We start from the raw sequence: 21,413 nt of genomic DNA, 5'->3' as shown, positions 1-21,413 counted from the left end.
CTGCCTGCCTCTCTGCCTACTTGTGATCTCTGTCAAATTAAATAAAATCTTAAAAAAAAAAAAAGAAAACAGAGTAAACCACTAAGAAAAGGGATAGAAAAATATAAAAAAGAAGAAAAGAAAAAAAAAGAAAAAATATAAAAAAGAGATAGATAAGGGATTCATTAAAAAGGTCTAGCATATATATAATTGATATCTCAATTATATCAAGGAGGGAAAAAGTGAGAGTGAAATAGGGACAGATATGGCAGAGAGTTTTCCAAAAATGACAGTAGATATCAACAAATTCATTAAGCTGTGTAATTAGACAAATACTTTCCAATGAAAGTAACACTCTAGCATATTATTAGAAAAGTATAAAAACCAAAAGATACGTACTCTTAAAAGCAACCAATAATAAAAATCTGGTCACCTTCAAAGAAGCAAGAGTTGAAATGACAGCTCATTTTTCATTGGAGACAGTTGGAAACAGAAGACGGTGCAATGTGCTGGAACTGAGTACCTGCTATCCTAGAATGCTGTACTCAGTGAAAATAAATAAAAGTAAAATGAAGGCAGTAACTGAGAGAACAGGCAAACATGGAGTTGTTAAGGTAGAAGGAAAGTATAAAATGTGAATGTAAATTTGGATTGTGGCTTAAAAACCCAATTTAATTTGAATTCTTCATTACTGTGTCATCAAAATTCACTTAAAATGGAGCTCTTAGATGTCAGCAAATGTCGAAGTGCTTGGGTTCAATAGCAGTGCTAATTCTTTAAACAAATACAAACTGAATATCTAGTGTTTGCCTGTCAAGTGTGTGTTAGGTGAAAGCAATATAGCAAGAAGAAAACACAGATATTTTTTTGTTTCTGGAGCTCGTATTCTAGTGGTTGAAGTAATGATGGTGGGCTGGGGACAGAAATTAAACCAATCACCACACAATAAAGTTGCACTATATAAGGGACATGGGTACATGATTCTGTGACATGGTATGATGGATGAATTGACCTTTGTTAATTCTGAAGGGAGAAGTTAGCTAGGTCAGGAGAGACAGCAGTAGTGTGTGCAGAAACTGTGTCAGGAGATGCGATGCTGGAGGATTGGAAAGAAGGCCTGTGTAGCTGTAGCACAGAGAGCAAGAATTGGTTTCTGTGGTAGATAGAATGAAAAGAAACTGTACAGGTAAGTAGAGACTGAGTGCTGATTTGGTGGCACATGTAAAGGATTTAGGGCTTTATCCTTAGAGCAGTAAGAAGCTACTGAAATCTGTTACACAGGTGGGTAATATTTGCAAATTTGCGTTTTGAAAAGATTGCAGTATGGTGAATGGAGTGAAGGCCAGTAATGGGTATGGATGGATTACATTGCTATTATTGGAGTATTCTAGGTAATGAGTGATGGTTGCTTGGGCTGATGGGTGGGTACCAGAGATAATGGGCATATTCCCTAGGTATTAGGAGGTCAATTTGACAGGGCTGGGTAATAGATTGGGTATTAGAGGGAGATAGAAGAAGATATCGAAGTATTATAAACAACTGTAAGACTTGCTTCATATTTAAATGATTACATATTGAAAGGTAGGTTTTGAAAATGTTTAAAAGTGAAAGAATTGCTTGAATAAATTAAAGATCATCTATACAGTGGAATATTATGAGGCTGAAAGTGAGATTTATGAAGAATTTTTAATGGTGTGGAGGAATACCTATGGTGTTCCACAATAAAGCAAATATGAAATTCTACATAATATGTGTTCTTAGCTATATAAATTTATAATAATACTGAAACATACTAATGATCAGAAATGACTCTTTTTTGACTTATAGACACCTCAAGAAGAACATGCTGTTAATAGTCCAGAACACCTGAGGAAAAAACGTACAACTTCAGCCGAAAGAAATACTTGTCAGCTTTATATTCAGACTGATCATCTGTTCTTTAAATATTATGGTACACGAGAAGCTGTGATTGCCCAGGTATTTGTAATTTTGCTACTATTTTAGGAGTTCTCATACTGTTTCATTACACCTATATTTTCCTCTAAGAATTAAAGTTATGGCATATCCCTTTTTTGAAAACAACAGCAACAACAACAACACATTTTCAGTAATTATAAAATACATAGGATAAGTGCATGGATGACTGAAAGAGTTAGGATATTTTAGAATCCTCCAAAACAGGTGTAAGACAATGATTTCGTGAAGATGATGACACTGGAGATTAGCTTTGAAAAGAAGGTGAAATTTTCAGTTGTTGTCCTATAAGGAGGGAATAATAGAGGAATCCTTCCAGTGAGAAGTATTTAATTTCTGTTCTGTGTTCCCATTGTACTTAGCACTTGTTTTTTTGTTTTGTTTTTGTACTCAGCACTTTCAGAGTTGTGTTTTTGCATTTTTGTCTTCTCAACCCTTGTTAAAGTAAAAAGTTTCTGAAGATACTCTTCAAAATGTCCTTCCTGTTGAAGATGCCCAGTGAAAGTTTGATAATCCATTTTTGACTCCAAATTTGATTTGAGACTTAGAGGATGTAGGTGCCATTAGTATAAATAGTGAATTCATTTTGATGGTGGTGATGAGCTTAATTTTAGATGTGTTTAAGAGCCAAGAGGTCGGGGTGCCTGGGTGGTTCAGTGGGTTAAAGCCTCTGCCTTCAGCTCAGGTCATGATCCCAGGGTCCTGGGATCGAACCCCGTACTGGGCTCTCTGCTTAGCAGGGAGCCTGCTTCCCCCTCTCTCTTCCTGCCTCTCTGCCTACTTGTGATCTCTGTCTGTCAAATGAATAAATTAAAAAAAAAAAAAGCCAAGTGGTCATTTCTTAGCATATTGAAAATGTAGAGCTTGGGAGAAGTTAGCCCTAACCTTAACCTTTCTGCATTGAATTTAAAGATACAGAAGATAGAGTTGAAGTAAGGGGAGAGAATGAAATTAAAAGGAAAGAAACTGGGGGATGTCTGTATATAATGAATAAGATGAGGAAGAGAAGCAATGGGATAAAACATAATAGTTAAACAGGTAGGAGATTAAATGGAATTAACCAAGGAAGAAACAATTTCAAAAGCAAATGCATGGCTAACAGTGTCATATTACAGAGATAGCAAAGAGAATGACTACAGTGTGTTAATTTACTAGATGGGGTGGGGGAGTCCTTTCACAATATATACATATATCAAATCATCAAGAGGTACACTTTAAACATCTTAGAGTTTCATTTGTCAATTATACCTCAATAATACTGGGGAAAAAAAAACTACAGAAGGTAGCTGGTTTTTAGTTATTAGAAGATTATTGATGAGCTTTAAGCTGATAGAGTTGTTAGGGTAAAAACATTACAAACAGTAATCAGTATGTTGGCCAAAGCATTGAGGGTTTTAAGAAATGTGAAAAATAGAAACAAATATGGTGACTTAGAAACAATATGGAATATTTGGGGGTGAAAGGAGGACAGAGAATTAATGAGCAAGTTGGTAGAAGAGGAAGATGATCCACTAGAAAAGCAATGTGGTATATAAGACAAAGAAAAGTTGATAGGAAAATTGTTCTTGAAGGTCCAGTAAGAATTGGGGTGAGAATAAAGAAAAGTTTCCCTTTGGGAAAGAACTACCCTTTGAGAAAAATAGAAATGGATGAAGTTAGAAAAATTTGAAGGTAAAGAGGGAGGGAAATAAAAATGAAGTCTCAGTAAAGTATGAAGTATAATCATTTGTGGAGGAATGTTTGAACTACCACTGTTGGGAATGAAGTAGGAACAGAAAGAATTGGATAAGGGATTACGAAACCAAGTTGAGGTTCGATAGCATGAATTTATAATGGACCCTGTCAGCACTGGTAGAGCTTTCTTTATCAGTTTGGCAGCCTGGGCTACTTTTTTTTTTTTTTTTAAAGATTTTATTTATGTATTTGACAGAGATCACAAGTAGAGGGGCAGGCAGAGAGAGAGGAAGGGAAGCAGGTTCCCCGCTGAGCAGAGAGCCCGATGTGGGGCTCGATCCCAAGACCCTGAGACCATGATCTGAGCCGAAGGCAGAGGCTTTAACCCACTGAGACACCCAAGCCTGGGCTACTTTTGAAATTATTGTTAATGCTTCTACTCAATTATCTTAAGTTCATATAATTTCTTTGAAAATAATTTTAAGAGAACATATACATGTTTTTACATAAACTGTAGCAAGATTGCTTTTTATAAATGAAGATGGGAAAGTGGTTTTAGAAGCTGGAGTGTTTAGTTGGGAGTCAGCTAGGTAAATAGAGAATCCCTTTATGTTATATCACCATGTTTAATTTCCTCCTAGAATTTAGGAGCTCTTAATGTATCTTACTTATATTTACATTATTTTCTTTTTACCGTCACCCTCTAGAATAAATCTCTAAATTTATAGGGACCTTTTCTGTTTTTCACCATTGTATTCCTAGCACCTAAAACAGTGCTTAGTATAGTATATAGTAAGTAGTCAACAAAACTTAAAGATAATGTGGACTAGTGCAGTGATAGAAAGACTAAAGTCAGAGAATGACTGAGTATCCTGATGTTATCAGGCAATTTTTTTGGGGGGGGTGAGGGGAGGGGGAGAGTGGGGCATGGGAGTGGGCAGAAGGAGAGAGAGAATCCTGAATAGGCTCCACGCCCAGTGCAGAGCCTGATGTGCGGGGCCAGTCCCACAACTCCCAAGATCATGACCCAAGCCAGAATCAAGAGTCAGACACTTAATCCACTGAGCCACCCAGGTGCCCCTATCAGGATAATTCTTTAGAATATGTTTGAACCCAGTCTGACAGATAAAAATATTCTAGGCATAAGGAAATAGCATATGAAAAGACATGGAGGTCTGACATTGCAGGATTGATTGAAGAAACCAAGTTTTATATGATTGAAGCAAGAGTGATTGTTTCTTGATGGAGAAGAGTCTGGAAAAGGCACAGAATCTCCCCTCTTAGCCCCAAGTCACTAATCTGTTTCATCTTTTCATCCAGTATGTGATGTGGATATTTTAAAATTTGAGTGTGGTGGAACATGAGTAATTCTTGATTTGGGAAAATGGAAATTCACAGCCTTATTCACATTTTAATATCGCCTCTAAAATGTTCTTTTTTTTTTTTTTTTTTAAATCTGTAGATATCCAGTCATGTTAAAGCGATTGATACAATTTACCAGACTACAGACTTCTCTGGAATCCGTAACATCAGTTTCATGGTGAAACGAATAAGAGTAAGGAATTTTGATAGTTCAGAACAATAAGAAAGAGGAACAATAAGGACAGTGTTTATTATAAGAAAAATGCTTGCATTTTACTTCACCTTTATGCATTAATAATTAAATTGTATTACTCATCCGGTTTATCTTTATTCTTGGCTTTTACACACACATCCAAACACACGCACACAGGGATACCTCGGTTTATGATTTAAAAAGGAAATCTATAGGGCTTTAATCTGGACTGCAAAAGAAGTATTGTCATACAATATTCTATCTGATTAACATGCCAGTTAGAAAGCCCTAGCCTCTCAAGGACTACAGATGCAGTACTTGACATTCTGCCCCACGCCACCTTATCATTTCTCAGTTTCTTAAGATTTGCCTTGTGCAGTACTTTTCAGAGTGTGTCCCTTTTGGTGCTCTAGGGAAGAGAGAAGGATAGGTAGAGTGGCTAAATAAAATTGGAAGTTGGACACTTAGTACTGTCCTCTCTTCTTATGAATTCTTAGTGCAGAATTCTCAAATTTGGGAAGTCCTTCAGGAGAGAAACTCATAATTTTCAAAACTAATTTGACTATGGAACCTTTTCTATATTAATGTCAACTGAGGGTCCAGAGAACTGTAGAACACATTGTGAGAAATGCTCACCTAGATCCACAGGGTCACTGATGATTAATTTTAATGTTATAAATTTAAATAAGTAGATACTAAATTACTAACAAAATCGGGTTGTTTCAAAAATTTTCCAAATGTGAATTCTATCTATGTGTATAGCTTTTAGGAATCTGAATTCGTAAACTAGATAAATAGCTTGAGTTAAAAAAATCATTTCATGTAAGTATTTTCCATAGGGTTTCTTTATATTTGTGCTCCTAGTTTTCTTAAAATATGATTGACTAAATTATAATTTTCGTTTATGCATGTAATACATTTAATAGCATAGCTAAAGGTGGTCTGTAGTAGTGTGATGAAATGTTAAATGGGAGTTCAGGGTGAAATGTGGTTTGTAGATAAACATTATAAGAATTATTTATAATTAGTAGCCTTCATGTATTTTGAGAGTAATTTAAGCCTTTAAATGAGCAAGTAAAAGTGATAATAATTATTGTTTAGTAGGCAAAGCAATAAAATCCAAACTAGTGGAAAGTAAAGAATACTAGAACAAATTGTAGTGAAACACATTTTTTTTTTAGTATAATGATTTGCATTATGAAGAAATGCAAGTATATGAATGGATAGTTTGGCATTTGGTTGTTTTAAAGCTTTTAACTGAGACTAAAATTTTAGTTTAAATCTCATCTGAAGATTCCTTGTGACCCATTAATTTGAAATTTGTATCAATAAACATTTAAATATTATCTCATTTGTAATATAGGTAACTACAATTTGGGTGCAATTTTTATTTGTAGCTAATACTACAGAAATATCAAGGAATTTCATTTCACTGTTTAGTGGGAAAAAGCCATCTATAGCCTGTCTCTAAGCATGTGCTTTTTATAATATATAGTGTGATTGCTTTTGGATATTTTTGTGTTAGATGACCATTACTGATTGTTTTTAGTTGTTAGTAGATAAACCGGAAATCTGTCCTCAGGCAGTTTCCCACAGTAGTATTTTTGCAGTCCTGCTTCTGAGTCTCTTGGTTTTACTGAAAGGGTATGGAACCTAAAAAGACCTGTAGTTCTCATTTTATCAACTGTTCTACCCTCCCTTTACTACTAACATTTTCAGTAGACCGAGGACTGCCTTCTAAAAAATGTCTGCTTTCATACATATCCCTTTTTATTCTGTTTCAACTGTTGTATATGTAATTTTCTAACTTGAGAAAGCCAAATTGTTCTAGGACTTCAGAGGATAGGCAAGTATCTCTGAAAGGAGGCAGGGGCTAATAAATGAAAGCTTTTGTTTGGTAGAAGTTTAGTATCAGAACTGATTATTCTTCAGATTTTGTCAGGGAGGAACCTGCACTAGGAGTACAGTAGCTAAGTATCAAAAGAAACTTTCTGGAGGAACTCAGCTTGATATAGTGAGAAAAGAGAATGGGGAGTGAAAAGAAAATTCTTGCCCACATTCAGGGAAAAAAATTGAACTTGCAGTTTGTTGGGCTTGACCCCTATGGTTTTAGGCAAGGAGAACAAGGAAATGATTTGACTGTTGAGTTGAGGGTCTTGGGTTTGAGATCTATTTCATGTTCTAGTAATTAGCTAAAATTTAGGGGTTTATATCCTTTTGCTTTCCACCATTTAGTACTAAAAGAGACTTGCTCACATGATTAAATTTGAGAAACTCTACTTCTTTATTAGAAGTTTTGAAAGCAGAACCTGCTTTTCCATCCCAAGTGTTCAGTATTCAGAAATTTGGTCAATACTTGCCCAGAAATTTAGTGTACCCAGTTTTAATTCTCCTACTCACTCAGCCTTTCTTTTTTCCTTTTCTTCTTCTTTTTTTCTTTTTGACGTCTATGATCAGTTTAGGGATGGGGGCAGTGGGAATAATTGTAGAAGCCTTAATTCAGGCCTGATTTCCCTTGGATTCCAAGCATATTGTCCAGGCGGGTTCAGAAGAAGGTGAGCAATGACTTTACACATAGGCTCTGCTAACGTTAATTGCCTATTTAAATAGTTGTCTTGGATTTTAGATCAACACAACTGCTGATGAAAAGGACCCTACAAATCCCTTCCGTTTCCCAAATATTGGCGTGGAGAAGTTTCTGGAATTGAATTCTGAGCAGAATCATGATGACTACTGTTTGGCCTATGTCTTCACAGACCGAGATTTTGATGATGGTGTTCTTGGTCTGGCTTGGGTTGGAGCACCTTCAGGTAGTTTATCTAACTATGTCTTGGCTTAATACTTAAAAAAAGCAATTTTCAGGGCTAATTGAATTTTACAAAAGTATAGTAGAAACTGATGGCTGTACAATATCTTAATTTATTTATTTATTTATTTATTTTTTTTATATTTTATTTATTTGACAGACAGAGATCACAAGTAGGCAGAGAAGCAGGCAGAGAGAGAGAGAGAGGAGGAAGCAGGCTCCCCGCTGAGCAGAGAGCCCGATGCGGGGCTCGATCCCAGGACCCTGGGATCATGACCTGAGCCGAAGGCAGAGGCTTTAACCCACTGAGCCACCCAGGCGCCCCTACAATATCTTAATTTAAAGAGCTTGAGTTAGGCAAGAGTTAGAAGTGTAATGTAAGTAGGAAAATAGATGAAATAGCTTTTTGTTTTGAAATGAGTACTAGTGGGGAGATAGCCTGACATTTGGTACCTTCAGTGGCTGAAATAATTTTATGAGGAAGAAGTGGTACTTATTACTAATTTTTTCATGAAAGTCAATGTTATTAATTAAAAAAAAATTTTTTTTTCTGGGAAAGAGGTCCTTAGAATTAAAAGGGAAAAACTATATTCTTGCTTCTGTTCTACAATGAGAAATCAGAAAAACCACAGTCAGAAGCTGTAGGTAGAAAGAAAAGAAAGACTGCCCTTATTATTTTATTTACAGCCTTTATTTTTTATTATTTATTTATTTATTAATTAAAGATTTTATTTATTTGACAGAGATCACAAGTAGGCAGAGAGGGAGGCAGAGAGAGAGAGGGGGAAGCAGGTTCCCTGCTGAGCAGAGAGCCCGACGCGGGGCCTGATCCCAGGACCCCGAGATCATGACCTGAGCCGAAGGCAGAGGCTTTAACCCACTGAGCCACCCAGGTGCCCCTACAGCCTTTATTTATTTATTTATTTTTAAAGATAAACACGGCAAGCGAGGGAACACAAGCAGGGGAGAGTGGGAGAGGGAGCACCAGATTTCCCGCTGAGCAGGGAGCCAGATGTGGGACTCGATCCCAGGACCATGGGATCATGACCTGAGCTGAAGGCAGGTGCTTAAGGACTGAGCCACCCAGGTGCCCCCTTACAGCCTTTATTTTAACAAAGGGTAAGTGTTGCCTGAAAAGTGTTATAAGCAGAAGGCCCCAGTACCCAAGGCTCCACTAACCTTACCACCTGGGCCCAGACTCTGCTGGGGTCTCTGCTTTAGCCATGGAAACTGCTATCACTAAGAAAGCTGGGATAGGATAATGCCATTCCCATTACAGTGGGGATATGGAGTCTGTAATTTATAGTCTAATAAGTTCAGGAGACTAATTTAGAGAAATACAAATTTATTAATTGAAAGATTGAGTAGAAACAGTCCCAGACTCTTTGAATATAACTTTGGCCATACAGAGTTTGATCAGTAGCCTGTCATCCTGGCAGTACCTCTTCTGATGTATCATTTCTAATTTTTTTAAAACATAGAATGCTTTATGCCCAGTAAGGGAAGCTTTTCTTTTCCTGTTCTTTAATTAGTAATTGTTTGATTTGTAATGTATATTTTAACATCTTAAGTAGTACTATATTTTAGTTATTTTATATATTTAGTTATATATATATTTATATTATTTAGTATTATATTTTAGTTATATTTATATATATATTTTAGTTTTTATATTTCTTGCTTTATTTTTAAAACCAGCAATGAATAATACTTTTACAATTTTCAAAGCTTCTTTTGTTTTTCTTCCACATTTTCATGATGTCATTAAGGTGCACATTTATGTCATGAACTATATATCATAGTACAGTATTTTTGGAAATTTATATTTGTCTCTTATGTTGATCTGTCCTGGTATTGTGTTACTTGCATTGTCAGCGGATTGTATAATCTCACTCTTTGATAATTTCACATGTTTTATAACTTTTATATTCTGATATTTCTTTTCCTCTTCTTGAGTAAGTTGGATGATTTATTACAAAGTTCATGATTTCTTCTACTTACTCATTAGTAAGTACTGTGAAAATTCAAGGATTCATTTGATTTTTTATTGTAAATTAGCATTAATATATTCTCAAAGTGTGCACCTTAGACTAACAGCATCAGCATCACTTTGGAACTTGGCAGAAATGCAGATTCATGGATGCCACTCAGGTCTACTGAATCAGAAACTCTAGGTGTAGAGCCCAACAATCTTTGTTTGAACAGGCCTTCCAGGTGATTCTGATTCACATTCAAGTTTGAGAACTACCATGTTCATATTTTTGTCTCTAAGGAAACTTACTCATAGAATGGCTTTTGGACAGGGGATTGGATGATTTCAAACCAGAAACTGTTTCACATTTTCAGCTTCAAACTTTTGTTCATTAGGAATGTAATACTCCTGAAGGAACTTGATCAGTTTTTTAAAAGCTTCAGATAGCCTTATGTCTGTAGATGCAAAAATAAGCTGTATTTTAAGGATAGTTTTAGATTCACAGAAGAATTGAGCATATAGTATAGAGAATTCCTATATACACCCCCCCAATACAAATTTTTAACAGCTTACATTAGATGGCACATTTGTTACAATTAACAGAATTATTAACTGAAGTCCATACTTGATTCACTTTTTTAAGTTTTGACCTAAGGTCCCCTTTTGTTCTAGGATCTCATCCAAGGCACCACATTACATTTAGTTATATTGTCTCTTTAGTCTTTTCTTAACTATTATTGTTTCTTGGACTTTGTTGTTGATGACCTTGACAGTTTTGAGGAGTACTGGTCAAGTATCTTGTGGGATGCCCTTCTATTGCAGTCTTTTTGATGTTTTTCTCATGCTTAAACTAGGATAATGGGTTTGGAGGACAGTTAGTCTTTTTATCTAGTTATTTTGATATTTGAACCACCATTTGTGATGCTATTCATTGTACTGAACAGCAGTGGGCAAAGTTCTCGATTGTAAGTGGGACATATAACTTGTATTTTTGTCGCAAGTTCTTCTTCTGATACTTCTTTCTTTACTCTGTGTTAAACCCGCAACTCCAGTTCTTAGAAGTCTTTCTCTAAGAGCTACTGGGAGGGACAGAAGAATGGAGTCCAGAGTGGGAAAGAGAAGGGATCTTTGTTCTTTTTTCTTTTTTTTTTTTTTTTTTAATATTTTATTAGAGAGAGAGAGCCCAATAGAGAGAAGAGAGCACAAGCAGGGAGGTGGGGAGAGGGGTGGAGGAAGGGACAGAAGCAGACTCCCCGTTGAACAGGGAGCCCAGTGTTGGGCTCCATCCCAGGATCCCGGGATCATGACCTGAGCCTAAGGTAGGTGCTTAACTGACTGAGCCACCCAGACACCCTGATCTTTGTTCTTTTGATCCAGCTTTTTCTAGTATAGGGTACCTGCCTTAACATAACATTGACAGTTTTCTTCTTTTCCCTTTGCCCTTGGACTTCCTGAACTGAGTTTTATATTTGAACCACATTGTATTTTTTAAAAAGATTTTTATTTATTTGAGAGAGAGAGCACACACACAACTTGGGGGAAGGTGAGAGAGAGAGGGAACTCGAGCTGGAGCTGAGCACAGGGCTTGATCCCAGGACCTTGAGATCATGACCTTGAGTCTAAGGCAGACCGCTTAACCAACTGAGTCACCCAGGCACCCTACATTGTAATTTTTTACAAGGAAAAATATATATTTGGTTTTATTATTTCAGTACCCTTCTGAGGTATAGGTATTATTAACTCCATTCTGCAGATGAGAAAACTTGGATTTAGAGATTTTTGTGACTGATCCAGGATCACACAGAACCTAGAGTCTAGACCTTTTGACTCCAGATTCAGTGCATTTGGTAGTTATTCTGCTGAGTATTATGTACTACAAGATCGTAGCTTTCTCCAAGATGTTTCTGATAAGAAGTTGAAATGTTTCCAGCATCTTGGCAGACGTTTTGTATTGTTGGAATCCATTTTTTTGAAAGAGGAGTTACAAGGGTTCTACTCTTTAATATTTAGACATCATTTTGGGAAGAACACTAGTTTGGGAGCTAGGAGACTGGGTTCTTGTCTGTTCTGTATCTATAAATTTATCTGATAAATTTAGGTAGATCATTTTGCTTCAGTGTGTATTTTTCATTGTAATTTCTTCTCTCTTTGTTCTTTTACAGACTGCGTATTTCTGCCTATAGATCTTAGTAATTTTTGTGGTTATCCGTTTATTAAAAAGTACCATTTCATAGCTGATCTGTTCAGCTTGTGATCTGTTACTGTCTCTTAATTTTTTCATTTTTATTTGGCCTAATTAATTTTGATTTTGTTGTATTATTTAGCTTAGTTTCATTTAATTCTGCAGGTATTTTTCTATAAATAGATGGTGTGGAGGGTTTTGTTGTGATGTTAATTTTCACAATATTACTCAAATTATTAGCTGAGGTCTTCACTGACTCAGTTAAGCTGGGAAAAGCAGTGAAAGTTGAAACATTTGAATAGTAGGTTTCTTGTCTCTAAGTCTTCTTTTTTTTTTTTTAAGATTTTTATTTATTCATTTGTCAGAGAGAGTGAACACAGGCAGACAGAAAGGCAGGCAGAGGCAGAGGGAGAAGCCCCTTGCCAGCTGAGCAAGGAGCCCGACGTGGGACTTGATCCCAAGACCCTGGGATCATGACCTGAGCTGAAGGCAGCTGCCTAACCAACTGAGCCACCCAGGCGTCCCGTCTCTAAGTCTTCTTACACTACTTTTTATTCTTATTTAATATCATCCTGTAGTTGGGTACGGCCTTGGTTTTCTTTCAGGAAAACAGAACCTCCTGCCCAACTCCATAATAAGTGGAAACAACTAGTGAACTGGGCTTGCTTGGAGGCTACCATTTAAAATTATACAGTGATTAGAAGGGAGTCAAAAAAAGGGACTCTGGTCTTCTAAACAAAGTCAGTGTTGATTATGGATCTGGGAAGGTTTCTTCAAGCTTTTCTTTGTATGAACACAGTTCAGTGTTAAGCAGGTAGCCTCTTATTTAATTTAGAGACTGAAGCATTGATTCCTTAACTAAGTAAATTCCTTGTATTAGATAATCTTTTGCATTTTATTTGGGGCACCCTTCCAACATGCCTTTTGAGAGGGGCCATTTTCTTTTTTAAAATATATTAAGGTACGTTCTTCATGTATTATCCTTCTTAATGTTATCCTAATGAACATAGTCTCAATTTGGGCAGGCCGCTGAGTAAGGCTGTCTCTGGAATTCACCTCCATAGTTAATCCTGAACCATTCGGTATACCTCTGATCATTTGTGAAGAACATTTTTTGAGACATTTCAGTTGTTAGCAGTAGTTTCTTAAGTTTAGAAATTTTAGTTTGATTTTATGTATTAGGACTTAAGGACATACAGAGCTTGACTCCATGTTCTCAAGATAACCCATAGCCTATTAAATTCTTAACATGTTGTTTAAAAGTCTAGTTATAAGGATGGGAGAATTACATCATTAGAATATTACAAGAGGACAGTTAATATTGGCATTTTGTGTAGTCTGGATTGGTCCAAGCAGGATGTTTAACTTCTCTGGTCTCTCATTATTACTTGTGAATACTGCTCTCCAGACATGAAAGACAAGGAAATGCCCTTAGGATATTTCCTGACAAACTGTCAGGAAGTGGGACTGTTGTCTGGTTCAAAATTACTGCTCAGATTAATATTGCATGGTCAGTATGTTAAGTTTTAAGTGTTTAGGCTTGCTCACATCAAAACTGTGCTTGTGGACTCTGACAGGGTATTATATTATGTTATCCTATAGTTTTTCTAATTTTGGGGCTGGGTTGAAGGTCTTTTTTAAAATTTAGGAGTGATATTCTGTGACTTTAGCCCTCAGATTGTATAGTAGATTTAAAAAAATGTCATTGTACTTCTTTGTTGGTTATTGAGCCATCTATCCATCAGTAATAGCTTTTAACTCAAAATAAAAAAATTTTTTACCTTTCTCATTATTCATTCACAATTTGTGTTTTGCAGTGATGACTACATGTATTAGAATTTTTACATGGATAATATAAAGCAGTTATCGAACTTGAGCCGTGGTTTAGCTGTAGGTATATATGATATCACTGATTGAGTTTCTGGCACATCAGAACTAGTTGAATTATTTTGTAAAAAATTAAAGCATAACTTAGCACTGGGTAATGTATGGAATTGTTGAACCACTATATTGTATACCTGAAATTAACATAACACTCTATGTTAACTGTATTGGAATTAAAATAAAAAAAATCAGTGTACTACTGCCAAAAAAATATTAAACCATAACTTACAAAATTAAGTATAATATTTTGTTTTTTCCATATGGTTGAGTTATTTTAACATTATGTTATTAGTTTGTAACAAATATTAAACTTTTCTCTAAGAGATACACATTAAAACCAAAAATATTTGCTGGGACGTTAAACAAGATGTGAAATTTCGAAGACTATATTTTAGAAGAGAACATTCAGATTTATGTCTAATCTTCCCTTAAACTATATAAGCCTTAAAAATACAGAAAAAATATATTATCAGATTTTTAATACATGCTATTTTTTTTTCTTTTTTAACTGATAAAGATTTACGGTGTGAAGTCTTCTAGGCTTAATTCAAGTTTGACAGTACTGCATTGGACCAATTTGCGTATGACATATCTTCACTAAGGCAGGATATTAATTTACTATTTGTTTAAAACTATAATTATTACTTACAGAGTGCTTATTCATATCTTTTCTAATTTCTAGAAATAGTGATACAGTCCTTAGGATTCATCTCCAAAAGCAGAAGTAGCATAAAAAATATATATTAAATATTCATAAATCATTTGCTGTGTTTTCATTCTGTTCAGTTTTCTTTGTAGAAAAGGTAGTAAGTTCTGAATATCATAAAAGTCCTCCATCTTGTGCTAGTTAAAATCTGCATATGGCTTAGTCTTCAGTTTACTTTTCTGTGGAGCTTGTTACTTTCGCTTCCTAAATCATGATGGTAATTCAAATTTATGTTAATTTTATGTTAAATTTATTTTAAAACATTTATTTGTTTGTTTGTTTATTGGGGGGAGTGAGAAAGAGAAAGAGAGCACAAAATGGGGGGAGGGTCAGAGGGAGAAGCAGACTGCCTTCTGAGTGGGTAGCCTGATATGGGGCTAGATCCTGGGACCCCTGGATCATGATCTGAGCCAAAGGCAGATGCTCAACCAGCTGAGCCACCCAGGAGCCCCCTGTTCAATTTTCTTTCTAATATTAAAATGAACAGGACAGGAGTTGTAGTGTTATGCCATTCCAGCAAATCTGTTTTTAATTGCCTTCTATTATATGCTTTATCAGTGATTTTAAACATTAGGTTTTTTAATGGTTTAATAACTTGGTTGTAACTTTGCATATAGAAAGCTTAATTTGAAATAATTTGATTATCGGAATATCCTAACATTTGATTGTATTTTTAATAAAAACATCAAAGAGAGAAAACCTTTACATGTGAATGTAAACTAAAGAGTTCTCACTAAGAGTCTTTAACAGAGTTATTAAAAGAACTATGTTCTTCTCAGTACTGTGTACATATAGACATGGGTTGGCCAGCAAGTTTTGGATTTTCCCATTGTTCTTTTTCTAATTTCTTATTATTAACTGCCTTTAGATGTACAAGTACTTTCATTTTGCTGTTAGGCTATTTTGACAAGTTACTATTATGCAACAGGTGAACTACAAAGTTTTAATATGTATAATAGAAGTAGTGTTTCGGGTTTTCTTTTAAAATTTGAAAGCATTCTCAAGATACATTGGAAAGTCATAATTCAATTTTTTGAACTTATTTTGAAAAAATTTCAAACTTGCTGAAAAGTTGCAGGAATAGTATAATGAACTCATGATAGGTTAATCAGTCAACATTTTTCCACATTTGCTTTCTTCCCCTTCTGTCCATCTTTTATCCTTCCTTCCCTCTCAATTCCCCTTTTTTGCCCACTGGACATATTCTTTTCTTTTGCCCCACAGCTTTATTGAGGTATAACTGACAAAATTGTAAGATGCTTCAGGTATACAACATAATGATTTGATATTCATGTACATTGTGAAAGGATTCCCCCCTATAGATGCGGTGACATCTATCACTGCATGTATTATTTATTTTTGGTGAGAGTGTTTCAGTTTTACTCTCTTTGCAAATTCCTTTATATAATACAGTGTTACCAACTATAGTCATCACGTTATACATTACATACATAGACCTTACTCATTTTATAACTGGAAATTTGTACCCTTTTACAAATCTCTATCTCCTATTTGCTTGCCAGCCCCTGGGAACCACTAATTATTTTCTTTTTTAAAAAATATGTTGTATATTGCCTCTAAAGATAATGAATCATGTATTCCTGTGCATCACTACTGTTATTTGTAGATGTGACTTTCTCAGAATCTACTTGAGAATATTTTGTTCAACTTTCATTTAAATTAAATGTTTGTTTCTTTTTTTTTTTTTTTAACAAGAAGGTATAGGCTTTGTCAGCGTAAATACGGGTATATTCAAATTTAACAGAAACTTTTATTTTGCTAAATTAATGGGAGTAAAAATTAGGGAATATTTTGATTATGAAGAACATTTTCTTAAGGGCCTTATACTAAGTCCTGGGAGTTTCTTTATGTGTACCATTAAAAGTTATTTGAAATGACTTCCTAATCTTGGCCTAAAGAAACTTTTGGGTATTTGATATATGTGGAATATATAAAATGTTTTAATTTGATGTAGTATATGTTAGAAAGTTATTTTTGGGGGTGAATGAATGCTAATTTAGCCATCTTTTGTTCTGAATTAGGAAGCTCTGGAGGAATATGTGAAAAAAGTAAGCTGTATTCAGATGGTAAGAAGAAGTCCTTAAACACTGGAATTATTACTGTTCAGAACTACGGGTCTCATGTACCCCCCAAAGTCTCTCACATTACTTTTGCTCATGAAGTTGGACATAACTTTGGATCTCCAGTAAGTATTGCCTAATCATTAGATTTTGTAAAGATTATTAAATTTTATATTGAGTGATTTGTTTACAAGTACATGTGGATATTTAGGTTTTTTTTTTTTTAAGATTTTGTTTATTTATTTGACATCACAAGTAGGCATAGAGGCAGGCAGAGAGGTGGGGGGAAGCAGGTTCCCCGTTGAGCAGAGAGCCCGATGTGGGGCTCTATCCCAGGCCCCTGATCTGGGATCATGATCTGAGCCGAAGGCAGAGGCTTAACCTCCTGAGCCACCCATGCGCCTCTAGTTGTTTTTTTTTTTTAACTGAAGTATAGTTGACTGTTTAGTTTTTATATATTGGAACACAAGAATGTACTACTTGACACTACTGAAAGGGAGGAAGATAGAATATTTGCAAGTCAAATAAGAAAAGTAAGCATAACAATGCAGGAGTGTATGAAGGCAAGGAATTTTGTCTGTTTGATTCACTTCTCTGTCTGCTGGTCCTAGAACGGTGCCCATAAGCAGGGGGAGGGGCAGAGACAGAGGGAGAGAATCTTAAACAGGCCACCCGCAGTATGGACTTGGGACTCGAGCTCACAACCCCAAGATGGTGACCTGAGCTGAAATCAAGAATGGGATGATCAACCAACTGAGCCACCCAGGCTCCCCTCACTTTTCATTGTTTAAAGTACATTTTGAGGGGTGCCTGGGTGGCTCAGTGGGTTAAAGCCTCTGCCTTCAGCTCGGGTCATGATCTCGGGGTCCTGGGATCAAGCCCCACATCGGGCTCTCTGCTCAGTGGGGAGTCTGCTACCCCCTCTCTCTGCCTGCATCTCTGCCTACTTGTGATCTTTATCTGTCAAATAAATAAATAAAATCTTTTAAAAAAAAGTACATTTTGAATGTTAGCAAACTGTGAAGTGTTTTTTTTTGTTGTTGTTGTTTTTTGGGGTTTTTTTGCTTGGTTTCTGTTAAAGCATTATCGGAGTTTGTTAGATTTGTCTTTATTGTGGATTGATACTTTAAATTTTTTCAGTGTGAACATATACAAAAGTAGAGAAAAATAGTGCAATAAATTCTTACATGCCCATTATCTAGAACAGGGGTCAGTAAACTTTTTCTATAAAGACTGCTTGTAAATATGCTAGATTTGGAGGGTAACATTTGGCCTCTGTTGCATATTTTTCTTTGTTGTATTTGCAATCCTTTAAACATGGAAAACCATTCTTAACTTGGGCCATGTAAAAATGGGCTGTGGGCTCTGGTTTGCCAACTTCTGATTCAGATTCAACAGTTACCAAGATGTTGCCATACCTCCTTTTTCTGTGTTTCTTTCTTTCTTTCTCTAAGGGATTAGAAGCAAATTTACTCATCCTTAACATATTTCAGAATACATCCCTAAAAAATTAGACATTTTCTTACATAACTGTAATGTAGTTATGATACATGACAAAATTAACAATTCCTTGGTGTCATTTAGTACTCAGTCCATCATATTGATTTTCAAGTGACGTAAAGATTAATGCACACAGAAATACAAAATACTGAAAGATAGTCTTATGATTTTGGTAGGGCTTATTAAATAATGAATTTGGGAAAATTTCATTTTACAACTATGTAAATTCATTTTACTTGTACCATATCACTTATAAAAATGGAAATTTTCATGAGTTTAGAAGAAAATTACATAGTTGGAGCTTAAAATCCTCAAATGCACTTCTCTAATTTTGTCCTAGTTTGTAAAATGGAAGTGCCATCTCACTAAGTAACAAATCTTTCTTCTTCTAAATCCCTATCAGAAATTGATAGATTATTAATACTCTTAGATAAACTATTTAAAATGTGTTTGATCTGTCTCTTGACTGCTTTTGTTCTTGAGCTTGATACTTTTTTTTTCTCATTAGAGGTTCAAAACTTTGAAAGCGGTTTGTCTTTGCAGGAAATATGTGATCTGCTTTATTAATTAATTAATTAATTTATTTATTTGAGAGAGAGTGTGAGCATGAGCAAAGGGTAGGGAGAAGCAGACTCCCTGCCGAGCCTGATGTGGGGCTTGATCCCAGGACCCAAGGATCATGACCTGAGCCAAAGGCAGAGGCTTAACTGAGTGAGCCACCCAGGCATCTCACACTGTGTGATCTGTTCTTAAGGGAGTAATTGAAATTGTAGAGATGAGCAGAGAACTATTACTTACGGTTAATTTTTTTTTTCAAGGGCAAGTAAATGTTCTCTTTTCTCTCTCAGTCCCCTTGATTCCAACCCTTACTTGGGGTGTTATAGTACTCTTCAGCTACTCCTCTGTCATTTAGGCTAAGGCCTCCCCAATTTTTTTCTTTAATTTACATTTTATTTATTTTTTTAAATTAACATATAATGTAGTATTGGTTTCAGAGGTACAGGTTTGTGATTCATCAGTCTTATGTAATACCCAATGCTTATTACATCATGTGCTCTCCTTAGTGTCCATCACCCAGGTACCATTCCCTCACCCATTTCCTCACCCCCCTCCCCTTCAGCAGCCCTCTGTTTGTTTTCTGTGATTAAGAGTCTCATATGGTTTGTCTCCCTCTCTGATTTCATCTTGTTTCATTTTTTCCTCTCTTCCCATATGATCCTGTGTTTTATTTCTTCAATTCCACATATGCATGAGATCATATGATAATTGTCCTTTGATTTACTTGTATCACTTAGCTTAATACCCTCTAGTTCCATCCATGTTGTTGCAAATGGCAAGATTTCATTTTTCTGGTTGCTGAGTAGTATTCCATTTGTGTGTGTGTGTGTGTACATATATACATATATATATATATATACATTTTCTTTATCCATTCTTCTGTTGATGGACATCTGGAGTCTGGGTTCTTTCCATAGTTTGACTATTGTGGACATTGCTGCTATAAACATTGGGGTGCAGGTGCCCCTTTGGATCACTGTGTTTGTCTCTTTGGGGTAAATACCCAGTAGTGCAGTTGCTGGGTTATAGGGTAGCTCTATTTTCAGCTTTTTTGAGGAACTTCCATACTGTTCTCCAAGTGGCTGTACCAGCTTGCATTCCCGGGCCTTCCGTATTTTAATGTGCTTGTAAATTACCAAAGATCTTGAAATACAGATTCCATGGGGAGGGGGGACAAGTTTCTGCATTTTTTTTTTTTTTTTAGGTAGACTTCAGTGTGAGACTTGAGCTCATGACCCTGAGATCAAGACCTGAGCTGAGATCAAGAGTCAGATGCTTGACCAGCTAAGCCACCCATACACCCCAGTTTTTACATTCCCAGGTGTTGCTGTAGCTGCCCCTGTCTGTAGACCACACTTGGAGTAGGGAATCTAATCTGTTCTCTTTTTATTTCCTGTCTAATCTATTCCTTATCCAACTGCCAGAAATTTTTTTTTTAGTATAATAATTTTATATTACTTATGGCTTTTTGTTTAATGGATAAATTGGTTCACGTTCTTTGCTTACCCTGTTGTCTTTTCCTCTCATACCAGACTACTTTTAAAGACTCTGCCATGCTCAATCACACCCCATTCCTTTGTTCATGTTGTTCACACTACCATGCACATACACAGTAGTGCTTACTATTAAATTACTTTTACATTTACTAAGAGCAGCCAGGACTATAAATTCCTGAGCCTATCTCCCTTGACATCTTTATCTGAAATCTGTCTTTATCTTTCCTGTTGTACATCTGTACTATGTCAGTGTTACATTCTCTCTTAATGGTTCACACTATCGCTTGCATTTATTTATCCTATTCCAAATCTTTATTGTATACCTGTTGTTAGCCACTCTATAAGATCTGTCTTGGGAAGTTGTAACCATAAATGAGACAAGTTTCTGTCTCAGTATGAAAGTTATAATATGTGCTTGCTGTTACCAAATTAATCTTTGTCTAGGTTATAGTTCTGATTGTTTTGATCATGTCACTTCGGTTTACAACCTTATTTCCTCTGCCTGCTGGTATTGCTCATACGGTTTCCTTATCTTAGCATTTAGGGTTTTCCATATTTTTTTTTTAAGATTTTATTTATTTATTTGACAGACAGAGATCACAAGTAGGCAGAGAGGCAGACAGAGAGAGAGGAGGAAGCAGGCTCCCTGCTGAGCGGAGAGCCTGAAGTGGGGCTCAATCCCAGGACCCTGGGATCATGACCCCAGCTGAAGGCAGAGGCTTTAACCCACTGAGCCACCCAGGCGCCCCAGCGTTTTCCATCTTTTGGGTTTAAGTATATTTCCAGTGTTACCTGCCCTCTCCTGTCAAATTAAGTTACTTATAGTCCTTTAAAATTTTCTTTTTGCCAGGAAGCCAATTCCTTCTCATCTTTGCCTACCGAAATCTTGATCCATGTTACATAATGTAAATTGATAGAGCCCTTTTGTCATTCATTTGTCGTTATGTATCAAGACCCTTAAAATGTTTGACCTTGTAACTCAGAAACTCTACCCTTGGGAATCCAACTTTATAAAAGAAAAATGCAGAATCTATCAAAGATTTATG

At 35.8% G+C, this 21,413-nt stretch overlaps 1 protein-coding gene across 1 annotated transcript in view; it reads left to right on the top strand.

Annotated features, from left to right (window-relative positions):
* The window catches only part of ADAM10 (ADAM metallopeptidase domain 10), a 132,178-nt gene that overhangs the window by 86,062 nt on the left and 24,703 nt on the right, over positions 1 to 21,413 (top strand). The window contains exons 6-9 of the mRNA XM_080807690.1: positions 1,807 to 1,956; positions 5,090 to 5,182; positions 7,809 to 7,992; positions 16,775 to 16,938. Of these exons, the coding sequence (XP_080663816.1) occupies positions 1,807 to 1,956; positions 5,090 to 5,182; positions 7,809 to 7,992; positions 16,775 to 16,938 (591 nt within the window). The remainder of the gene's footprint in view (positions 1 to 1,806; positions 1,957 to 5,089; positions 5,183 to 7,808; positions 7,993 to 16,774; positions 16,939 to 21,413) is intronic.

The sequence above is a fragment of the Martes martes genome (assembly GCF_963455335.1).
Source record: "Martes martes genome assembly, chromosome: 7".
Lineage (NCBI taxonomy): Eukaryota > Metazoa > Chordata > Mammalia > Carnivora > Mustelidae > Martes > Martes martes.
This window is presented reverse-complemented; position numbering and strand designations above follow the sequence as displayed.